Raw genomic sequence first — 24,506 nt, 5'->3', positions numbered from 1 at the left:
CAATCTTTTTCCTCGTCCCACTCCATGGACGCGATACAATCACGATCAGAGCTAGTTGGGAAGTCAACGATGGGATCATGACTTATATACCTGAAACTATTCTTCTGTCTTCTCGGAGAAGACAAAGACGGAACTGTAATGTATAAAGCGTTTGATTGTCGTAATCAGGATACAATCGAGATCAAGCAAACACGTTGTGCAGTGAACTCATCTTGTGATATTGTCGCGATCAAGTTGGCTGGGAGCAGACCACAGGATCGTTGTGTACTGTGATGATAATATCATGGTATAGTCGCGATCTGGTTTCAATCGGGTTAGCTGGGAAGGTAGGATTGAAACCCTACAATAGCTTTTGTGACCACGCAAAACAGTCATGATTTGAGCTAATTGGGAAGCAACGATTGGATTTCAAAATATAAGATTTCGCAATTTTGATAAAAAAAATTAATACTGGAAAGATGGCGGCAAAAAAGTAGATGAATTGAAGAACTTTGAAGAAGAGATGAGTCAACTTAAATCCAGGATACAGCAAAAGTTCTCCACCATAGAAAGAAGGGTTTTCTTCTTAGAAGATAAGTTTTCTTCCATGGAAAACTCATCCAGAAGTTTGGAGGAGATGATAAGAAAGCTTGTTGAGATACAATCCAATACCCCATTGGCGTCTCAATTTGGAAATCCTCACCAAGGGTTGACCGGAGATTTCGTGGTCAGATCGAAAGTGAAGGCGATCAAACGAGAGCAACAAGAGGAGGAAAACATCCCACATCAAGAACCTCACCTAGGGCACAGGGTAGATTAGAGATTTCTGATGGAGGCAATTGGGTTGAAATATGAAGAGGTTATATGCAAGAGGTATGTAGGAGCACGAAGAAGAGAGGAGAGAAGCAGGGCGAGGGTATGGCTATGATTGAAGAAGATAGTTTTACCCTTAATACATGGGGGAAACAGGGGACGAAAAAAAAGTTGGGGTAGAGATGCTAGGGCTAGGGTGTTGAAAATGCCGATCTTCGTGGGAGAAGACACACAGAGTGGGTGCATCAAGTGGAGTGATACTTCACAATAAATGGGCTAAATGGGGAGGAGAATCTCACGACAATTGAGTTATGTTTAGAGGAGAAAGCCCTAGCCTTGTTTCAATGGAGGGAGGCTGAGTATTTGATTCACTCATGGGAGGAATTTAAGAATTATTTGTTGGAATGTTTTTGAGTCATTCGAGAAGGAGACTTTCACAAGCAATTATATGTCTTGACTCAGGAGGGGACTATCATGGAATATAAAGAGGAATTTGAGTTATTATCGGGATGATTGTTGTTTGTTGTGAGATTTACGTGTAGGGTTTGAGAAAGACTTCCTCTCGAATTGCAAAAATTGGGAGAGATCGCCTACCCTTCAAATTGTAGGTGCTTATCCTTGTATTCGTGTTATTTTGGATTATTAAAGAATAATATTTGCTTTATCTTAATTTATGTGAAAAATCATGTCGATTTCTATGTCAAATAGTATTAATATCCTTTAGCTGCAATTATGAAAACCACCGGATCTAAAATTTGGGAAGTTGGCTAACAAATAGAGGTGATTTAAAGCCAAGTAAATATGAGCATAAGAACTCATGAATTATTTCCTAGAGCTGGTCATAGTAAAAATTTTAATTTTGTGAAATTGGTATAGCTCAATTTTTGTCACGTTTAGAATGGTTTGAGGCCTTAGGAAGATAGTAGTTCAGTTTGACGTGGTTTTCATGATGAATATTGTTAAATGGTGATGTTGGAATGAAGAGCAAAAAACTAACTAAAATAACAAACTCCTCCCAACAATAAACGCTAAGCTCCAATAGAAAAGGAAAACAATTTTAAGAGAATTTTAAGAGTTTTTTTTTTTTTTTCCAATCATCCAAAACTGATTTCATTCATTCCAATGCAATATTTAAGGATAAAATCAGTCCATAAAATTTTAAATTAAAAAAAATTGAGAAAAAAGAGATAGGGAGGCAAGCACACAAAGCGGTGAGTTTGCAACCACTCCAATCACCACCTAGTTTTAAGTTTCAAATTTTGGAGGGGGGAGGCTTGCTTGGACAACCAAAGAAAGCTTCTAATCACTTGGAATAAAACTAAATGCAAGGAAATATAGTCCTAAAGCCAAATATATGAACCTTAAAATTAAAGTTTGAAAACTTAAAAATAAAGCTACATGCAAGGAGATATTGTACAAGTTTGAAATTAATGATTTTGAACTTCAATTTGTGAATTCCAGACTTCAGATTCAATTCATACTTTTTTCAGTCTAATTTCACCATGTCGTTGATAAATCTTGAAATTCATAGTTTGTGATCCTTGATATTTATTGATGCCCTTTAGTTCTTGAACTTGTGGTGGAGCCTTCATAATCTACAATGGTATAACATATTAAAGATGGATTTACAAACACACCTCATTATTTTTATGTTTGTATATATCTAAAACCTAAACTTTGATATTTACTTCTATAGCATTTTGGTATCACGAACACATAAAAATAATGCACGAAAATGTATATCTCACTTTACAAAAGTTAATATTAGCAGTATTTTGTTGTGATGCTAAAAAAGTGGGTATTATACAACTACATAACAAAATTTAGGTCTTAGATATATAAATATAAAAGATTGTGTGGTAATGCAAATCACCAATAATAAAATACTTGTGTCAATTCTTTCATGTGCATGGAATAGAAAAAATGAACAAATTCTGACATACGCATAGGATAGGCTTTGCATATAACACTTTACAAGAAATAATAAAGGAGATTAGGCTGCCACAAGTATCTGAACCCAAAAAATTCCAAATATGGCAAAACAAATAAGGAAACCTATGAAAACTGCTGATTAACATTTGAGATATATTTCTATCAGAACGTTAAAACTGAAATGATTCAACTGGAAACTAGCAATCCCAGTATAATAGCCAAAGATTAAGGTTTTATAAATTAATGATACAGAAAAGATCAAAGAGACAATGATATGAATGATTAAAAAAGGAGGCATTTACATACATACCACCCAAGTCCTATGTATTTACATATCTAACCCCTAATCTTTGATTTTTACATTTATACCAGTAAAAAATACCACCATTTTAACTTCTAAAAAAATGAAATATGTCTTTTCATGCATAGGTGAAGTGGTATGTAACAATTGATGTTTAGGTTTTAGATATATAAATAAATAGAAATTGAGTGGCATGTATGTAAAGCTTCCTTAAAATAATTAAAGATTTTACAAAAAAATATTTTAGACATTGTCATCGTCGGGTCTCAAGCCCCAGATGCAAAAAGTAGAGGGTTGTGTTAGGTATGTGACAGTCAATGTAATTTTTTTGTCAAAAAATCATAAAATGAATCCTTTAAATCATTGTGCTAAAGCTAGGACGTTTTCTGGAAGCGACGCGCTATATGACGTGAATACAGTGAATGTGTGTAAGGTTTCCCACATTATGAACAGATGCGGGTCAAAAACTTAGTCCATGAAACTAACATTAGGATAGACACTTGAAATATGGGTACTCTCACTGTAAATTAAAAAAATCTATAGACATTATGGTTCATAGAAAGATAAATATCTTATGCATTCAAGTAACCAAATAAAATAGCTTACATTTGAAACTTTGATATTCAGGTAGAAGTACTAAAAATGGTGTAGGTGTAATTATAGATAAGAGTTCGAAAGATAATATTGTAAAAATGAATAGAATTAGAAATATAATTATAGTACTAAATATTATTATTGATACTAAAATTTTTTATGTTATAAGTGTTTATGCTCCTCAAATCGGTTTAGATATAAGTTCAAAATAAAAACTTTGGAATGACTTAGATGAATTAATACAAATGATACCTTTTGAAAAAAAAAATTATTGGATGAGATTTAAATGGACACGTTGGTGGTAGAGGATTTTAGAAATATTCATGGTTGCTATGTTATCTAGTAATTAATGAAGGAGGTAAAATCACATTAGATTTTGCTTTAATTTATGATTTTGTTATCGCTAATATTTTATTTAAGAAAAGAGATGAGCGTGTTATTACTTATAAGAATGAATCTCATAAAATATAAATTGATTATTTTCTTATAAAAAAAATGAGATCATCGAGAAATGTAACGATTATGAGGTCATTCCAAGTGAAAATTTAAGTACTCAACATCGATTATTAGTTCTAGATTTTAATATTAGAAGTTGAAAGATAAAAAATACAATGAAATATTATCATATAATTAGATGGGGACATCTAAAAGACAAATAAAATTATTTTTATGAGTAAACTATAAGATTTTAAGATTTGTGATGTTCATGAAGAAGTTACTTGTATGTAGGATAAAACAACAAGCATCATTAAACAAATGACAAAATAATTACTTGGAGAAACAAATGTAAAGATATATGTAAATAAAAATAGTTGGTCGTGGAATAATATTGTACAAGATAAAATATGAGAAATTTTGTTATAAAAATTAGTTTAAATGTAATAACTTAGAAAACTGGAAAAACATAAGGTGGCCCGCAGGGAGTTTATGAAAATAATTTATAACACTAAGAATTTTATTTTTAGCGATCTTTAAAATAAATTAGATTTTAATAAATGTGAAAATATATGTATAAACTAGCAAAGACAAAAGAAAAATAAAAAATTAATTCAAGTAAAGTGTATTAAAGATGAAAATAAAAAAAAAATTGTTAGAGAAAAATATTCAGCTAGAAAAATATTTAACATAGGTAGGTGAGATATTTTGATAAACTTTTCAATGAAGTTTTTGAAAATATGATCAACCTTCGTGATTTTAATATCATAATGATAATAATGTACTTTATTTTTACCGTCGTATTTACTGTCGTATTAGTAAAAACAAAATTGATGAGGTTTTAAAGAAAATCAAGGGTGAAAAATCAGTAGATCCTAATGATATCCCAATTAAAGTGTGAAAATATTTAAAATTTATAAGAGTTTCTTAGTTTACTAAACTTTTTAATATTATTTATAAAGCTAAAAAGATGTATGAGTGGAGGAAGAGTATTTTGGTCCCCATTTTTAAAAATAAATGGGATGTACAAGAGTGAGCAAATCATAGAGAAACTAAATTAATGTGTCACAAATTACAATTATGGGAGAGTAATTGAACATAGGTTAACAAGTGATAAAAAGATTTCTCATATTCAGTTTGGATTTATGTCAGACTAGTTTACTATGGAAGCTATACATTTATTGAGAGGATTGATGGAGAAGTATAGAGAGAGTAAGGAGGATCTTTACATGACTTTTACAGATTTAGAAAAAGCTTGCAATAAAGTTCCAAGAGAAGTAGAGTTCTAGAAAAGAAAGGCGTTGATATGATTAAAGATATGTATACTAGAGCTGTTACTTGTGCTCGAACAAAAGGAGGATTGACCAAGTATTTCTATTTTAATTGGATTGCATCAGGGATTGGTTTTAAGCCTATATCTTTGCTTTAGTTATGGATGCTCTTATTGGACACTTACAACAGGATGTACCTTCATGTATTATTTTAATTGGATTGCATCAGGGATTGGTTTTAAGTCTATATCTTTGCTTTAGTTATGGATACTCTTACTGGACACTTACAACAGGATGTACCTTCATGTATGTATTTCGCTGATGCTATCTTTCTTGTGGATAAGACTAGAGAAATAGTTCAGAAAAAAACTTGAATTATAGAGGTCTGTATAAGAGTGTAAGACCTTCGTTTTAATAGATCTAAAACTGAATACATGAAATATAATTTTAGTAGAGTAGATCTAGTGGTACAATTGTAACAATAAGTGATCAAATCATTAAAAGGTTTGAACGTTTTAGATAACTCGGGTCTATTGTTCAAAGTGATGGTAATATAGAAGGGGATGTTATTAGTATAATTCAAGTTGGTCGGTTGAAGTGGAGGAATGTATCGGGCTATTGTGTGATAGAAAATTATTGCTTATACTTAAAGGAAGATTTTATAAGATGGTGGCGAGACCTGCAATGCTATATGACACAAAATGTTTGTCTTTAAAAAAGAAGCATAAATCTAAGTTAAGTGCTGCAGAGATGAGAATGCTTACGTGGATGAGTGGCTTGACACATAAAGACAAAATGTGAAACTAATATATCCGTGAAAGTGTTGGCGTAGCTTCAATAGCAGACAAGATTAGAGATTCATTGCAGATGGTTTGGTCACATTAAATGTCGACCATCTGATGATTCGTTTAGGAGAGTAGATGTTTTTAGATTTGACTTGTGTTAAGAAAAATAAAGGTAGATCTAAAAAGACTTGGGCATATTGTATAAAAAATGATCTTAATTTATTAGAAGTAAAAGAAAATAAGACACTCAATAAGACACATTGGAGAAAATAATTCATGCCACTTAGTGGGGTAAGGGTTTGTTGTTGTTGATAAAGAATCATTTCATGCACCATAGGAACTGCCAGGATAAGCCAATTGAAACAACAAAAAATTTTCAATAATTCAAGGAAGCTACTCTAGTTCAGAAACAAATAGGAATGAAAGAAAGCTTAAGCTCATGGTAATTAGTTCCCAACTACATAGATGTTTGGCAGTTCCTCCTGCGTTACTAAAATGGGTTTAAGTCTATAACAGATACCAAAAACATATACAAGCTATAAATAGACTAATAAAACCAAGGATGATTTACATATATACAACTCAATTCCTATGCTTTTACATATCTAGCACCTAAACTTCAACTTTTACATGTATGTCACCTTACCTATGCATGACAAGGTGTATTTCAGTTTTTAGAAGTTAATATAGTGGCATTTTCTTATGTAATATGAAAGAATTGTGTGGTATAAAAGTAAATAGTAAAGTTTAGGAGTTAGATATGTAAATACATAGGAATTAGGCAGTATGCATGTAAATGCCCCTAAAACCAATACAAACTTATGTTTACCTAATTAGCTAAAATCAACCTATTTTGCTATATAAACATCTTAATAACAACAAAAATAAACAATACATGCACGCCGCACCAAGCAAATTGAGTACAGGGAGAAAAATATGCAATTAATGTGATATCTCAATGCACACTGTCAAAACCAAAAAAAATAGGGGCATTTACATATATACCACCCAATTCCTATTTATTTATATATGTAACACTTAAACATTACCTCTTACATTTATACCACCCAAGTCTTTCATATCACATAAAAAATACCACTATTTTAACTTCTAGAAGTGAAATACACATTTTCATGCATAGGTAGGGTGGCATGCATGTAAAAAGTGAAGCTTAAGTGTTGCATATGTAAATTCATAAGAATTGAGTGATCTGTATGTAAATTTTCCAAAAAATATCTTCCATAAGAGAGAAAAAAAATCTGCGAAGGGGGGCACACTTTCGACAGATGGTACTAAATGAGCATCTCAAAAGATAACCTCAGAAACTAACCTCAAGCTTGTACCAAAGACCACTAAGAAGGATTGGTCTGATATCATTTTGTAAATTTGGTTATAGAGTTAAAGTAAGCAGCAATTTCATCAATCTTGCACTACCCCTTGAATTCTGCTATAAAAAGTCTCCGCTTTGTCGCGATCCTGAATGTGAATTATGACAGACCCAATAAAAATACCCTATTTGAAAGAGATTCCAACATGTTTGTCAGATAAGCTTTCATCTAAGGATACCAACATAGCATACCGACTGAGAAAATATATAAGACGCGGAGAAAATCTCAATGAAATAGCGAAATTTCGCCTAAGCTGATTTAAAAAATAAAAAAAAAAACGCTCTTTCACAGTATGCATGAAAAAACCAATTCAGGGATTGGTAAAAAATCAGTCATATAATTTACATATAAGAACATGAAAGAAAAAGCGTGACATAAAATAATAAAGATCACCCTATGAAACGTCTAAGGGGTCTAAAATATGTATTATGAGGATTCGAAGGAATGCAAAAGATTCAACAGATGTTTCAAAAAATTTTCCTACTTATAAGCCACCAAATAACTTATTAATTCACCTAATAGGTCTTATTGTATATATTAAAGATTACAAACCTCAATAAAGATGCTGATCATTAAATTCCATGTCACGAGTGTTTGATTTTTCAGAAAAAAAATGTTATCAAAATAAAAAATGCATGTCTATTTAACATGCATAAAGTCTAAAATAGAATACAAAAAGAAAGAAATAAAACACATTGGTTAGAAATAATAAGTGAAATTATTCTGCAGATAAACAACAATCTGAATAGAACTAATATTGTTTTCAGAATTACAACATTAGCATTATAATAGAAAACCAAAGAACCATTGAATTTTTTCCATGGCATCCAATCAAATAAGATCTATAAAATGTCTACTAAACGCTGTATTCAATAGGATAAATGCAGATGTGATGAGATAAATTTTGCAATGGATGCTATAAAGATATAAGCAACTTAAACCAATCCAATACGATACTAAATGAGAAAAATGTCAAAATGGTCCCTTGACTCTTTTTAGAGGTCTAATTTAATCTCAAAGTCTATAAAGAGTCAATTTGGTCCCAAACTCTTTCATGGAAGCTAAAATAGTCCTTTTTGGGACTGTTTCAGCCCATATTAAAAGAGTCTGGAAACTAATTTGGCAATTTATATATTATGTGACTGAAGTAACCCCATGTAGATAGTCAAGGAATTTTTTTGACACTTTACTTGATAGTTGATGCAAAATATAATTCATCATATGTGCTTCTAAAGGCTAATCGAATTTTTTTAGGACAATTAGAACATTGAAAGATAGCATGCTGGCATTGCTGAATCATGCATAATATTAGTCTCATCTGTTTATCTGTCTTCTACGAAATAATTTTAATATGATGTCTTGATTGTGGAAACGAAAAGAAAACACAGAAATTCCATGCAAAAATTAAATAAAATCAGGTTCCTATGTTCAGTCCATAAGATCAAATGAACATATACAGCATATAATTTATACAATGATGTCCTTATAACAAAATAAGCTCCATTGCAAAACAGAAGTGTCTTTCTCCCTTAACACCATGGATAGAACACATAAACCTCTGCGCCCATAGAAGGTGGAAACCTTGAACCCTAACTGATACATTTGTCAACCAAGCTTGTGAAAAAATTGAATTACAAGTGAATTAAAGCTTAAGACGTTCCAAACCAATCATATAAGAATGCTTTTTAATTTATTTGTTTTTAAATAGGAAAATTTACGTACACATAGCACACAATTCTTATTCACAATTCTTATTTATTTACATACTCACACCTAAACTTTCATATTTACATACATAGCACTTTGGTGCTTTAAACCTATGCATGACAAAGTGTGAATCACCTTTAAAAGTGGTAATAGTGCTATTTTTTTAATGTGATATTAAAAATTTGAGTTCTAGGTGTGAGATATGTAAATCATAATAATTGTGTGCTATGTATGTAAATGCCCCTTTTAAATCTACTACAGCCTTACTGTGAAGTTCATTCACAAATTCTTTGACTCGAAGAAGAACCCAAATCTTAAACTTTTACAATAAAAGTTATGTTTTCTTTGCTTCCTTCAGGATTCTTCCCAATGATAACAACCATTAATTTCCAATTCAATGCATGCACTGGATAAAAAAAAACATGCGAGCTTACTAGAGTAAGGCAAAGTTGACATCCTAAATGTTACTGCGTTAACTAAAGATAATGAGAACTATATAATAATATAAATGTTCAAGTACTTGAAAAAATAAAAAATAATTTAAACTTAATCAGAATAAAAGGTTAAGGGGAGAACGCAAAATGAAAACAAACTTAGAGTTTTCAATTTTAATTAACAGGTACATGTAGATTTATATAATAAAGTGAAGGATGCTGAAAAGTGATGCCTTGAGTCACTTCTTTTAAGAAATTTCCAACAAAATATTCTACTCAATCATATCAAAAAAATAGAAAACATAGCACAAATTAATTGGTTTTGGCCGATTCAGAAATAAATAAATAAATAAATAAGAACAAAATCAAGGTTATGCACGCATGGAATCTTACTGCTGCTTCAACAAAATCTTTAGGACGTCTCAACTTGAGAACCGATCCGGCAAAGGAGTTGCCATCAAAAGAAAGAGCTGCAGTAGCATCCTCTGGTGTAAGAAATTCAACGAGACCCTGAGCTTTATCTTTATTTATCTGAAAAAAAAAACAGTAAATAAGCACTCTTAGAATCAAAATACACGTAGAGATAAATCAACTCCAAATGTAGGAAATTTGATACATACAATACAACTAATGCATGGTCTAGTTGTTCTTATAGAATTAGTACCAGGTGACACCAAATACTCATTGAGGCAATCAATAACTGATTTTTCTGAGGCAGAAGAAGGTAAGTTTTCGATATAAAGCCTCCTCAAAGGACGGGTTGCTTGGGTGAGTTGAACTGAGTCGATTGACAAATTTGTCACCACAGATACAGAGTCAATTGAAGTTGCAGGGTTTTTTTTGGTTGTTGCTGGGGTAACGACAACAGCTGATTCACCATCAACAACTTTATTAGCAGTCAGAGGGAAACTCGTAAAAATGGATACAGTATTAGTGACGTTCGTTCCTGAGGGAAGCTGATCCCATGTAGCAATTTTCCTCTCCGGAGATCGAATTGTTGGGGATGGAGTTTTAACAGCCGACTCAGTTTTTCTCTTCCTGGGTGAGTAGCCACCAAGTCCACTTCTATGTTTCCGGTGATGTCCGCTATAATAGCCACCATCACCTGAAGTTTTGTATCGATCACCATCTGAATGTTTTTTCTTTAAATTGTGGTTACGGGACTCTCCTTGATCATTTCGGATGTAGGCATGTTTTCGTGGCAAATGTGATGGAGAACCATACATTTCTCCATCTCGATCATACTCCAAGCTCCTTGATCTTCTTCTCAATCTAGAATCTTCATAGAGAGGTTCAAGTCTGTATTTTTTATGACTTTCTTTTTCTGAATACTTTGGATCCTGCAATTTGCTAGACTCTCGCTTCTTATATTTCTTGGCATCATTTTCATACCTACCCTTATCATCACTATGATAGTCATCATAATATTCATTTTTTCTATCCCTCTTAGAATTATTATAATGCTCATCATACTTATCATTCTCCTCAAAATCTTTGACTCTTTTCTTTCCCGAAGCCTTCTCAGATTCAGTGGTGAGCAACTTGACACTTTTAGATGAATGGCGGCTGTACTTTTCATCCGTGCTGTCTTTGTTTCTAATGATTTTACCATGGATGGATTTCACCTTCTCATTTTTTCTTTCTTTGACATCTCTCTCCCTTTTCGAATTTGATTCTTCCCTTCTGAATCTCTCTTTCACAAAGTCCTTCGAAACACTCCTAATTGGGTGACGGTCATCATCGCTTGTCTGATCAAAGGTATTAATAACATTTTCAAAAGAGCCCTGCATTTTGCTGGTTTTTTCACAAGTATTTGAGTTTAGTTTCTTGTTTCTCCTCGACATAATCTCGTCAAAGCTGAAAGCCCTAGTCCGTGCTGAGGTGCCTTCATCAGGATTTCTCCGAGATCTCTCTTTACTTGTATCTTTCCTTCCCATTTTACTGGTATGAAAAACCCATACACTACCGTCTCAAGATGAAGCCTTCAACAAGAAAAATGAATACAAAGCAGGGATAACTTCGCAAACACTAAAACAGGTTTATAACCATACAAACTTTAGCAACCACACAAAAATTGTTTTCAGTGATGTAGAAATTCTCTTGAAAACCTGAAAGTTAGAAGATCTATGTCACTAGAAGAACTCAGATAACCATTTTAGAGAAGCAATTAGAGATCAAAAGTATGTAAATTACACACTTACGAAAGGTAAAAATTCCTAAATCTTATCATATATAAATAACAGAGATTATCAAAGCAGGACCGAACACTTGAGATAAAAGAGAACAAAAAACAAATACCCTTAATGTGAAGTTCTCTGTGAATAACAGCGCAACTTAAACTTGTGCTGATTAAGAACATTGCATACATGGAATTCTTACCAAATGAGTTGCTGTAAATAAGCCATCTAAAGGAGCATCCATCAACAACAAAATTTCAAAGTTGCACGAGAAAAAAAAAGAGACTAGAGACACCAATAAAGACAAAACAAAAAAGCATTCAGTTATAAAATTTTACTTATTTTACCAAGTAGCATCAGATAATGCAGGTGGTGTAGACTGTTGCATTTATTGCTTTTATTGTAATTATGAGTAGTTTTGTCTTTTAGCTTAATTTACTTATGCCCTAGTCCTTCTCTATAAAAAGAACTTTGGACTTATGAAAGATATAAGCTGAAAAGTGTGAGTAGTAACCCCTAACTGTTTTTCTTTCTCCCATCCGATACTAGTGAAATCTCCATCCCCGTGGATGTACACGAATCAACTTAACACTGAACCACGTAAATTTTTTGTGTTTGATTATTTTTGTGTAAATTTCTACTCTTCCACATTATTTTTCGCAAAACAATTGGTATCAGAGCTTTGGGTTCGTGATTGGAGCGTCGTTCGGCGTTGATAGCAACAAATCTAATGTGCGTTGCTGGAGTTTTTAGAGAAGATGGAGTACTTTGTTAGTGGATTCCAAGGTTTGGCAGCAGAACGTCGGCAGGCTGGTGGCTTGGACATGAAGGTTCGGCGCATTGCTCGAGGAGGGATAGCGGCAGCGATTCCGACGGTCAGACAGTCCGGTGGCACTTTCTGGCGGGGTTCGGCGAAAGTTCGCGTGGAAAAAGGAAAGCACCAGTGGATTCACGTGGATTGAGGAGAAAAGGATATACTGATATATGAATTTTTTTTTAGGAAAAAGATTCCAACAATGCCAGAAATGAACCATAACACGATATCAGGTTCATCAACGTCCACTATAAGAGTGGAAAAGTCGATTCATCGGATAGTTATGCATCCTGACAAAATTGATGTAATGAAATTTCACGACAAATGAAACTTTGACATGTGGCGATGTGAGGTGATGGTTTCGTTGTATTCTTTGAATCTAGAAGAAATCCTGGATAGCAAGGAATGTCCTGAAGAGATGTCAGAGAGAGATTAGTTGAAGATAAAACGGGGTGTTTATGGTTTGATCCAAAATTCCTTGACCTAGGAGATCAAATACGGGGTGATGATGGAGACTTCTACAGGAAAATTGTGGAGAGTGTTGGAGAACAAATATCTCACGAAAAGCATGGAGAACTGTCTCCATATAAAGCGTTGAATTTATAGATTTTAGATGGGGTTACTATTTAAGAACACTTGAATGACTTCACAAACTTGTTAGCAAATCTGTTAAATTTGAATGTAGAGGTCTAAAATGAAGACAAGGCATTCTTACTATTGAATTCGCTCCCAGATAAGTATGAAAATTTCACTATGACACTCATTCATGGGAAGGGGATCTTGAGTTATGGTGAAGTGACTATGATGTTGTTGAATCATGTGTTCTGTCGAAGAGACAAAAAGTCTGCAAAGATGAAATCAGCTGATGCACTTACACTCCAAAGTGGCGGATCTGAAAAAAAGAAGAAAATTTGGCAAAGAAAGATGACTGTGGCAACACTTCTTAAAAGCAGGGCAAGCCTCGTGAGCACAATCTTCGGAAAAATCAGCGTGCTTTGTGTTTAGAGTCTGGTCATTAGAAGAAATATTATCTGAAACTGAATGGGAAGAGAAAAGAAAGTTGCATCTTGGGTGAAAACCAATATCAGTGCGGAAAGATGTGAAGAGGCAGATTCAGCTATATCGTTATTTGCAGTTTCGCACAGCTTATTTACAGCTAATTCGTGTCGCATTCTGCATACAAGTGCTACATATCACATTTGTCCTCCTCAAAAATGGTTTTGTATGAACAAGGAGTTGGATAGTGGTGCAGTGACTATGACCAATGACCAAGCTTATTGTACTATTGGTGTGGAAAATATCTTTATTCGAATACATGATGGTATTGTGTGGTAGCTGAGCGATGTTAAACATATTCTAGATACCATAAAGAATTTAGTGTCAGTTTGGGCTTTAAAGAGTCTAAGGGCTACAAAGTAATTATTGAGACAAAGGTTCTAAGGATATGTCATGGAGCAAAGATTTTTATGAAAAGAGTTCATCATCACAATCTTTACTATCTTCAAGATAGTATAATGATTAGAACTGCTATTGTTGTTGATAATGCATCTGAGGCCGCTATGTTGTAGCATATGCGACTAGCTCATGCCAGAAGCTTCACTTCAGGCTTAGGTGACGAAATGATTGATCAAAGAAGTGAGCACATGTAAGCTAGATTTTTGTAAACATTATGTGATTGGTAAGAAGACATGAATATCTTTTGGTATTGTCATCCATAGTACAAAATAAACCTTAGAGTACGCTCACATAGACCTTTGGGGCCCGACGAAGATAGCATCATTCAACGGGTGGAGATGTTGTCTATTTTATTGATGATCACTCCATTTATGTTTGAGTGTAGACCATTAAGTGCCAAAGCGAATTGCATGAGATTTTCATAACTTAGAAGCAGTGGATTGAGACTCACACTAATAAAAAAACTTGGTGTATCAGATCAGACAATAGGGAGAATATATTTTGAATGTGTTCTTGCAAGAGTGTCAGAGAGCGGGATAGAGTATCACTTCACTGTTCGAGAGACAACACAGCAGAACGGTGTGACAGAGAGGATGAACAGAACTTTGATAGAGAAAGTTCAATTTATGTTATCTAATGCGGTATTGGATAGAATTTATTGGGTCGATGCCATAAAATATGCATGCCACTTAGTGAATTGTCTGTCTTCTGTAGCTATTGAGGAGAAGATCCAAAAGGAAATATAGTTAGGGCATCATGCTAGAGATTATGAGCACATGAGTGTATACGTGTCCAGTTTACTACCACGTGTAGAATAATAAACTGGAACCACAAGCAAATAAAGCGATCTTCATTGGCTTCAAGCGTGGAATTAAGGGTTTCAAGCTGTAGAAGGAATGTTACAATCCACGAGGCAAGCTTGTTAAAAAATCGGGACTTAAAGTAGGTGAAGAGTCCTCTTGGGAGCACAAATATGTAGCAGAAGCTATAGTTTGATGCAACTCCATTTGTTCCACAAAGTTCGTCTGCTCTGACTCAGATATTTGATTGCAGCTACAGCTTAGGAGTATGTTGATAGTGCTCAGGAAGAGGCAAAAGAAGATGTTGAGGATGAGATTCTTGAGCAGAAGGTGGAAGATGTTAAGGATGAGATTCTTGAGCAGAAAGTGGAAGATGTTGAGGATGAGATTCCTACTCAGGAATCTATTGATAGGAGCAAAACCAAACGCCAGAATTTCCCAAAACCAGCTTTGTTGAGAGATCACATTGCATTTGCACTTTCAATCACAGAGACGGAAATTCCTTGTCACTACAAAGAAGCGATGGAGAGCCAGAAAGTGAACTTTGGAGAACAACAATGCATTAAGAGATGGAGTCTCTTTGGAAAAATGATACTTGGAGGTTGGTGAAGCTTCATCGGGAAAGTAAAGCCATTGGGTGCAAATGAGTATGTAAAGAAGAAAGAATCTCATGGAGCTAATATTCGGTACAAGACAAGATTAGCGAAAGAAGGCTTTGGGAATGAGAAAAAATTGATTATGACAAAGTGTTCTCTCCAATGATCAAGCATCCCTCAATCCATGCTCTATTAGCACTTGTAGCACAATACGGTCTGATCTTGGAACAACTCAATATGAAGACTGCATTTATACACAGGAAATCACAAGAGGAGATCTACATGCTACAGCTGCCTGGATATAGAGAATCAAAAGGCTTAGTTTACAAATTAGACAAGACTTCGTATAGATTGAAGCAGTCATTACGGTAATGTTATAAAAAATTTGATCAGTTCATAATAATGAGTGTTCTGAGCAGGTTCATGCATGATACAGAAATAAAACATTGGCAGACTCTGGAGAGTATTTTGAAATATCTAAAGGGTACAGTTGATGTTGGCTTGGTATTTAACAGCCAGTCATCTATTGCAGATTTATGTGTATGCTACATTGATTCAGAATATGCAATTGATATGGATAGATGGAGATTTGAGACTGACTAATAATTCACATTGATAGACATCCAATCAGAAGTTCTTTAGTCTATTGTGTTTTGTCTACTACAAAAAGTGAGTGCATAACAATCACGGAGCAAAGAAGGAAGCAATATTGATGCAAGACATATTGGATGACATGGGAGTTGATCAGGTGTCTCTGACAGTGTGCTGTAATAGTCAAAGTGCAATATTCCTGACCACAAATTCAGTTCATCATGTTAGTACTAAACAAATTGATGTGAGGTATCATTGTGTTTGGGACTTGATTGATGATGACAATGTTATATTAAAGAAAATAAATATGAAAAAGAATCCAGCTGACATGCTCACAAAGGCACTACCAGTACAGAAATCTACCTGCTGCAGGAGTTTATGAACATTCGAGCTCAGGTCTAATTGTCTAGTCGGACATTTTGAAGAATTACGCGAGGCATAATCCTTTCGGGAGGGGGGTACGTAGAAAACCATCTTGGTGCAGCTGAATTGGAGTTTGAAGCTCATTTGGTCATCTCTCAATTATCTATAAGTAAGAGATGAGGTGAAAATTGTTGTATTTATGGCTTTTATTGTAATTGAGGGTAATCTTATCTTTTGGTTTTATTTACTTGTATACCCTAGTTCTCCTCTATAAAAGTGACTTAGAACTTATGAGAGATATATGGTGAGAAATGTGAGTTGCAACCTCTAGCTTTTTTCTTTCTCCCATTCGGTGCAAGTGAAGTTTCCCTCCCCATGAACGTAAGCGAATCAACTTAACGCTGAACCACGTAAATCTTTCGTGTTTGATTTTTGTTGTGTAAATCTCTACGTTTCTGCACTGCTTTCGCATAACATAGAATAGCTAGTATACTTTAATATAATTAGTTATGTATTTACATACATATCACCAATTCCTATGTATGTACATATCTAACACCTATACTTAACTATTTTACATGCATAACACCAAATTCTTTCATAACACATTAAAAATAGCACCATTTTAACTTTTTAAGAATGAAATAAACCTTTTCATGCATAGATAAGGTGGCATGTATTTAAAAAATAAAGTTTGGGTATTAGATATGTAAATACAAAGGAATTGAGTGGTATGAATATAAATCTTCATTTAAAGTTTGGGTGGTGAATCAATTATATTTAAAGTTTCAGGTTATTGATATGTAAAAATCCCTATTGTTTTTGTGAAACATATATTCTCTATCCTACCCGTCAAATTTCTCAGTTTTTCTGTTAAATCATAGGCAAAGGCAATTCTCTCACCTCACAAAATCATAAGAGAATCTAATATAAATCACAGCAACGTAGCATGCACTTGTTCATGTTCTCCCCAAATGAGCAAACTACTGGATCATCCACGGAAAATAATAACATCTTAAAGGAAAAGGTTAACAAGAAAAAAAAGCAGAAAAAAGGTAATGGCACAGTAAACCTATGCCTCCCTTAATAAAACAACAATGAAATTAAACACTAATTCATTCTAACACCCCCAAAAAAAATGGCGATAGAAGCCTGAGAAGAAACTTGGCTTAACAAAATCGTGAGCACAAACCGCACTACATCGGGAAACATTAAACCTATTAGGTATTTACCCACGTCCACCATTAATGCACACAACTTCTGGAGTAGAGAGAGAGTACCTTGGGGGGTTTGGAGTGGTGAGAGTCTGCAGAGGCTTCAGATTTAGGAGACAGAATAGTGTCCTCTGTCGGAATTCATATTACCTCAGAGGAAAGCGAGGTTTAGTGAAGGCGAGCAAGGAGATAGCGCGTCTCGAGGCCGGCGGGGAGGCGGGTAGGCGGGGCGGCGGATTGGGGGCCGGGTTCCGTCGTTGTTGGGCGTCTAGGGATAGCTCTAAGGATCATTTTATCGTTTGCCCCCAGGTTTTCTTTCAATGATAAAAAGATTAAGAGAAAATAAATCATTTATGATAAATTTACATACATACCACATAATACTTATATATTTACATATATCTAATTCCTAAATTTTAATATTTCCAATCATTGATATCATAAACTTATGCATAAATATTTACTTTATAAAAATTGATACTGTGATAATTTTAAATAATATTACGGTTTTGATTTGTATGTATCAAAGTATAATATATATATATTACCCGAGTTCCCAGCTCAATTGATAGAGCATCTATTTCGGCGGTGCAAGTCCTTTCACGACTGGGGTTTGAATCCCCCAGGTGACTAATGCTATATAGGGGTGGTACTCGAGTGTTTAGGCGCAGCCATATAAGAGTCTCCAACCACCCCTAATATGTCTAACCCCCAATCTGAGGAATCTTATACCATAGATGTCAACCAAGACGCAGGGTTATTAATGGTGGGAGCATTGGTAAGAATTTGAGGCCCGGTTACCAAGAAATGGTTGGATTAAGCATCAAATGTTACTTTTGCAAGTTCTTTTAAAAAATATCTTCTAATTATAACCCAAGCACAAAACAAAATAAATTAAGCCTTCTTTCTCATATGTCCACTTTAACAATTACATCAAGCTTATAAGTTTTACCTTCTCACAAAAATGTCACTGAAGCAGCTCTCATTATCATATTTTTCTCACTGGCAGTAGGTGTTCCACCAACCAGTTATAATCATGGTGGAGTAATTTTAAAACAAAGCAGAGATCACTGATTGAGATAGTTTTCCTAGAAGTCATTTACATACATACCAACTAATTCTTATGTATTTACATATCTAACACCTAAACTTAACTTTTTACGTTTATGCCATCCAAATCTTTCATATCACAAAAAAAATATAACTATTTTAACTTTTAAACAGTGAAATACACATTTTCATGCATAGGTAAGTTGGCATAGGTGTAAACGAACCGAACACGAACGAACAGAGCTTGTGTTTGTGTTCGGTTCGTTACCAGAGCTTGTGTTCGTGTTCGGTATGTTTGAAATTTAGTTTGTTTGAAATAAGCTCGTTTTTGAAATTGATCGTGCAGTCACCACGAGCTGTTCACGAACGACGAGCCAGTTTGACATCCCTAATATTAATATATAGACATAATATATTATATTAGTTATATGACTTATATTATATAAATATATAATATCTATATTAGTATATTACTAATATGGTATATTAATATATTATTATTATTAATTTATTATATATTATAATTTATAAAATTTAATTTTTTAAATATCATAAATTTTTTATTTATAATTATTTTATATTTTGAACAATAACAATACGAACACGAATGAAAATATCATTCTTCGTGTTCGGTTCGTTTAACTAACCGAACGAAAAAAAATTTATTCACGTTCGTCCCGTCTACGTATCACACGAATCGAACACGAACTCATTGATGAACCGAACACGAATTGTTTGCGAACAACGAGCTTTTTTGACAGCCCTACATATATGTAAGAATTGAAGTTTAGGGATCAGATATGTAAATATATAGGAATGGGGTGGTATGCATGTAAATGCCCTTTTTTCTTTCAGGATTAGGCCTGAATCTGTATAAGCAAAACTGGAATACTATACATTGGTTTTTTATATTGAAATGTGAATTAATGATTAGATTGCATATAATGTAAGCTTTGATGGGACATTTATACACATTTCCACCCAATTCCTATGAATTTACATATTCAACACCTAAACTTTACTTTTTTACATTTATACCACCCAAATGTTTCATATCACATCAAAAATATCACTATTTTGACTTTTAAACAGTAAAATATACATTTTCATATATAGATAAAGGGGCATATATGTAAAAGTTTAGATGGTAGATATGTAAATACATAAGAATTGAGTGGAATGTATGTAAAGCTTACTTTACTGCAAGAACCTGACCTAACTTTCTATTGCCTTCATTTCAGAAACTAAGCTGGCAGTGATGTTCAAACCTGTATAAATTTGAATGCTATGATCTCCATGAGTTATTCGGAGGACTCCAAGAAGATGGCATGTTTCAGCAAGGCATCCCCTGCCTTGAAGGAGATTCTGAAAAAACTACAAAGGTAAGAACTTCGCTTCAAAAATAGTTTCCAAAATTGGATTTTTACGAGCGAAAGGATATGTCGATAGAAAAATAATAAACATGCTTCATCTCTGAGGGGAGAAAATATTAAGCCTGCTGTCTGGACGTGCGGAAGACTACATGTATTGCGTCGCCGTGCGTCCGGCAGTGTAGTGCAATGCCTGTCATTGACTGCACGTCCGGTTTACCTGACATAATATTTTCTCCTCTAAGGACAAAAACAAATCACATAACTCTAAAACATAGGACACAATCCATAGAAACATGAATTATCCTCAACATAAGTTCACTTTCCTCGTGTAGTAGAGTTAGCTTAGTGTTAGACAACTACGTCTTGTTTGGTTCAATATATGTTATGATAATTGAACAAAATTGTTAGAATACAATCAGGATTTGGAATAAAGCAGCATAATATTATTGATAGAAGGATGGGTATTTAAACCCGATTAGAATAGACACAACAAAAAAAAAAAAGAAAATACATAATGAGGAAATAAAAGCTAATGATGAGTAATAACAGCTAGAAATTGCAGTTATAAATTTAATAAAAATCATTTACTTCTCATTGTTTTTCATAGTTATCGAGCCGTCGTCGCTTATTCGTCTTCCATGCTCATTCTTCTCTTTGCATTAGTTCTTCAATATTTTTCACGTTCCTATCATTGGCACTCATAGCTTCTTCTTGGGAGTACGGCATGCTTGTCGATGACTCATTTTCACACTTCATTTCACGTTATCTCTATATTCTTGATTTTTTAGTAGTTTTAAGGGGCATTTACATACATACCACCCATTCCCTAAGCATTTACATAGCTAACACCTAAACTTTGCTTTAGACATTTATATCACCCAGATCTATTATATCAACTAAAATATATCACTAATTTAACTTTGTATGTATGTATTAAATTATTTTATATTTTGAATAATAACAATTCGAACACGACGAACGCATCGCTGTTCGTGTTCGATTCTTTTAACTAACCGAACAAAAAAAATTTGTTCACGTTCGTCTCATTTACTTATCGAACAAATTGAACAGGAACTCATTGTCGAACCAAACAAGAATTGTTCGCGAACAACGAGCTTTTTTAACCGCCCTGCATATATGTAAGAATTGAAGTTTAGGGATTAGATATGTAAATATATAGGAATGGGGTGGTATGCATTTAAATGCCTTTTTTTTCTTTCTGGATTATGCCTGAATGAATCTGTATAAGCAAAACTGGAATAGTATACATGGGATTTTTATATTGAAATGTGAATTAATGATTAGATTGCATATAATGTAAGCTTTGATGGGACATTTATACACATTTCCACCCAATTCCTATGAATTTACATATTCAACACCTAAACTTTACTTTTTTACATTTATACCACCCAAATGTTTCATATCACATCAAAAATATCACTATTTTGACTTTTAAACAGTAAAATATACATTTTCATATATAGATAAAGGGGCATATATGTAAAAGTTTAGATGGTAGATATGTAAATACATAAGAATTGAGTGGAATGTATGTAAAGCTTACTTTACTGCAAGAACCTGACCTAACTTTCTATTGCCTTCATTTCAGAAACTAAGCTGGCAGTGATGTTCAAACCTGTATAAATTTGAATGCTATGATCTCCATGAGTTATTCGGAGGACTCCAAGAAGATGGCATGTTTCAGCAAGGCATCCCCTGCCTTGAAGGAGATTCTGAAAAAACTACAAAGGTAAGAACTTCGCTTCAAAAAAAGTTTCCAAAATTGGATTTTTACAAGCGAAAGGATATGTCAATAGAAAAATAATAAACTTGTTTCATCTCTGGGGGAGAAAATATTAAGCCTGCTGTCTGGACATCCGGAAGACTACACGTATTGTGTCGACGTGCGTCCGACAGTGTAGTGCAATGCCTGTCATTGACTGCACGTCCGGTTCGCTTTACCTGACATAATATTTTCTCCTCTAAGGACAAAAACAAATCACATAACTCTAAAACATAGGACACAATCCATAGAAACATGAATTATCCTCAACATAAGTTCACTTTCCTCGTGTAGTAGAGTTAGCTTAGTGTTAGGCAACTACGTCTTGTTTGGTTCAATATATGTTATGATAATTGAACAAAATTGTTAGAATACAATCAGGATTTGGAATAAAGCAGCATAATATTATTGATAGAAGGATGGGTATTTAAACCCGATTAGAATAGACACAACAAAAAAAAAAAAGAAAATACATAATGAGGAAATAAAAGCTAATGATGAGTAATAACAGCTAGAAATTGCAGTTATAAATTTAATAAAAATCATTTACTTCTCATTGTTTTTCATAGTTATCGAGCCGTCGTCGCTTATTCGTCTTCCATGCTCATTCTTCTCTTTGCATTAGTTCTTCAATATTTTTCACGTTCCTATCATTGGCACTCATAGCTTCTTCTTGGGAGTACGGCATGCTTGTCGATGACTCATTTTCACACTTCATTTCACGTTATCTCTATATTCTTGATTTTTTAGTAGTTTTAAGGGGCATTTACATACATACCACCCATTTCCTATGCATTTACATAGCTAAAACCTAAACTTTGCTTTAGACATTTATAACACCCAAATCTATTATATCAACTAAAACATATCACTAATTTAACTTTGTATGTATGTCTGTATGGATGTATGCATGCATGCATGCATGCATGGATGAATGTTGATTTCAATAGCTATAAATTATTTATGCTTGATGTTAACTATACAATTTCTAAAATCACCTTTCTTTATTTTAGCATGGAAATACTAGGGGACATTGATCACCACCTGTATGAATTTGGATCAGTTCACTACAACATTCAGGTATCCTCCTGCAAGTTCTACTTCTATTATCAGGCATTTCACAAGGCAATACAAGCAGCTCAGTGCAAAAAATTAAAGAAAAGAAGATTTACATATATACCACTCAAGTCCTATGTAATTCAAATGGGGTTATTTCTGATGTGACATGAAAGATTTGGGTGGTATAAATGTAGAAAGTAAAATTTAATTGTTGGATATGTAAATACATAGAAATTGGGAGGTATGTATATAAATGTCCCATCAAAGCTTACATTACATACAATCTAATCATTTATTTCACATTTCAATATGAAAAATCGATGTATACTTTTTCAGTTTTGCTCATACAGATTCAGGCATAATCCAGAAAGAAAAAAGGGCATTTACTTACGTAACACCCAATTCCTATATATTTACATATCTACCTCCCTAAATTTTCTTTCTACATTCATAACACCCAAATCTTTCATATCACAATAATAATACCATCATTTTAATTTTTTAAAAATAAAATATACATTTTCATGCATCGGTAGGATGGCATGAATGCAGAAATTGAAGTAGCTGTAAGATATGTAAATACATCAGAATTGAGTTGCATGAATGTAAACTATATAAACAGGAAATCAGCTATTTTACTGAAATGCTGACAATTTAAGAGTTTTGCAGGCTTCAGCTTCAAATCCCTCTATCATATACTTGTCCATATCCATGTTATCACTAACACCAGAAGTCATGCTTCAACATGGATTACCTAAATCCACCTTAACAGAAATCGGAAGGACTTTACTTAATTTTGCAGAAGTTGTTGAAACTCCTAAAGATGGATATATGCTCACCCTAAGATTAAGATTTAACAGACTTCCACAAAATACAGGTATGCATTTATTAATCTTATTTTAGCATTAAAAGATGAATATTAATCAGTTCTAATTGCAGAGTTCAGAAACTAACATTGAAAATTATGATTTTACTAATGTATTTATGGAGCATTTACACACATACCGTCCAATTCTTATGTATTTACATATCTAAGACCTAAACTTTGCTTTTATACCTTTATTCCACTATTTAAAAGTGAAAACACCTATGCATAAACAGGGAAGAGGGGATATTTGTAGCAAATTGAAGTATAGATGTTATATATATAAATACAAACGAGTTGAGTGGTATGTACGTAAATCTTTCTATTATTATTAGAAACTTATACTGCTGACATTAATGGCAACTTTAGTCATTCTGACAATTAAAACAAGTGTATGTATTTGCTACATAATGCTTCAGGCCATAAATAATTCAGGTTAATTGCAATATAGACTTATCTCATAAGAAAGTATAACATGCCAGAAATAATAAGCTTCTCTGATATTCTATTGCTTGTGAATAAAAGTTACATAAATATCCTCTCACATAAATAATGAGCATCATCATTAGCTTTTTACTCCATTAATACGTGTTGCATGCTCATTGAGGTGTTTACTATTTGGAAAAATAAGGAATAAAAATTTAAGAACATTTGGTCCATGATGCTGTTATTCATGCATATGACTCAAACTGATTATAATTTAGAAGTATCTCGCGGCATTTGT

At 33.4% G+C, this 24,506-nt stretch overlaps 2 protein-coding genes across 5 annotated transcripts in view; one reads left to right on the top strand and one right to left on the bottom strand.

Moving 5' to 3' along the window:
- LOC110021119 (splicing factor U2af large subunit B) overlaps positions 1–20,411 on the bottom strand; it is a 28,699-nt gene extending 8,288 nt beyond the window's left edge. Inside the window, exons 1-4 of one of the 4 annotated variants that reach the window (XM_020719466.1) lie at positions 19,968–20,411; positions 17,716–17,963; positions 10,260–11,580; positions 10,033–10,170 (exon numbers count right to left, since the gene is read on the bottom strand). In XM_020719466.1, coding sequence (XP_020575125.1) covers positions 10,033–10,170; positions 10,260–11,576 — 1,455 coding nt within the window. In that variant the 5' untranslated portion in view covers positions 11,577–11,580; positions 17,716–17,963; positions 19,968–20,411. Of the gene's footprint in view, positions 1–10,032; positions 10,171–10,259; positions 11,748–17,715; positions 17,964–19,967 lie in introns of all 4 variants that reach the window. The other 3 variants (XM_020719464.1, XM_020719467.1, XM_020719465.1) reach the window with 3 other exon arrangements.
- Positions 20,412–21,570: 1,159 nt separating this feature from the next.
- On the top strand, positions 21,571–23,820 carry LOC110021082 (actin-related protein 2/3 complex subunit 2B-like). The gene is made up of 3 exons (XM_020719414.1): positions 21,571–21,825; positions 22,872–22,938; positions 23,587–23,820. Exons 1-3 carry the CDS (start codon positions 21,731–21,733, stop codon positions 23,818–23,820), a joined length of 396 nt encoding a protein of 131 aa, XP_020575073.1. The 5' UTR covers positions 21,571–21,730.
- The last annotated feature ends 686 nt before the right edge of the window (positions 23,821–24,506 follow it).

This window comes from Phalaenopsis equestris, unplaced genomic scaffold (genome assembly GCF_001263595.1).
Source record: "Phalaenopsis equestris unplaced genomic scaffold, ASM126359v1 Scaffold000121, whole genome shotgun sequence".
NCBI lineage: Eukaryota > Viridiplantae > Streptophyta > Magnoliopsida > Asparagales > Orchidaceae > Phalaenopsis > Phalaenopsis equestris.
Note: the sequence above shows the minus strand (reverse complement) of the source record. Positions and strands in the feature narration are given on the sequence as shown.

What these genes read in the sequence shown, in the direction of transcription:
- LOC110021082 (XM_020719414.1), top strand. Translation starts at nt 21,731, where the DNA reads ATGATCTCCATGAGTTATTCGGAGGACTCCAAGAAGATGGCATGTTTC. An exon ending in ATTCTGAAAAAACTACAAAG is followed by an intron (nt 21,826 to 22,871) that starts GTAAGAACTTCG and finishes TCTTTATTTTAG; the next exon opens with CATGGAAATACTAGGGGACA. An exon ending in CAGTTCACTACAACATTCAG is followed by an intron (nt 22,939 to 23,586) that starts GTATCCTCCTGC and finishes AGAGTTTTGCAG; the next exon opens with GCTTCAGCTTCAAATCCCTC.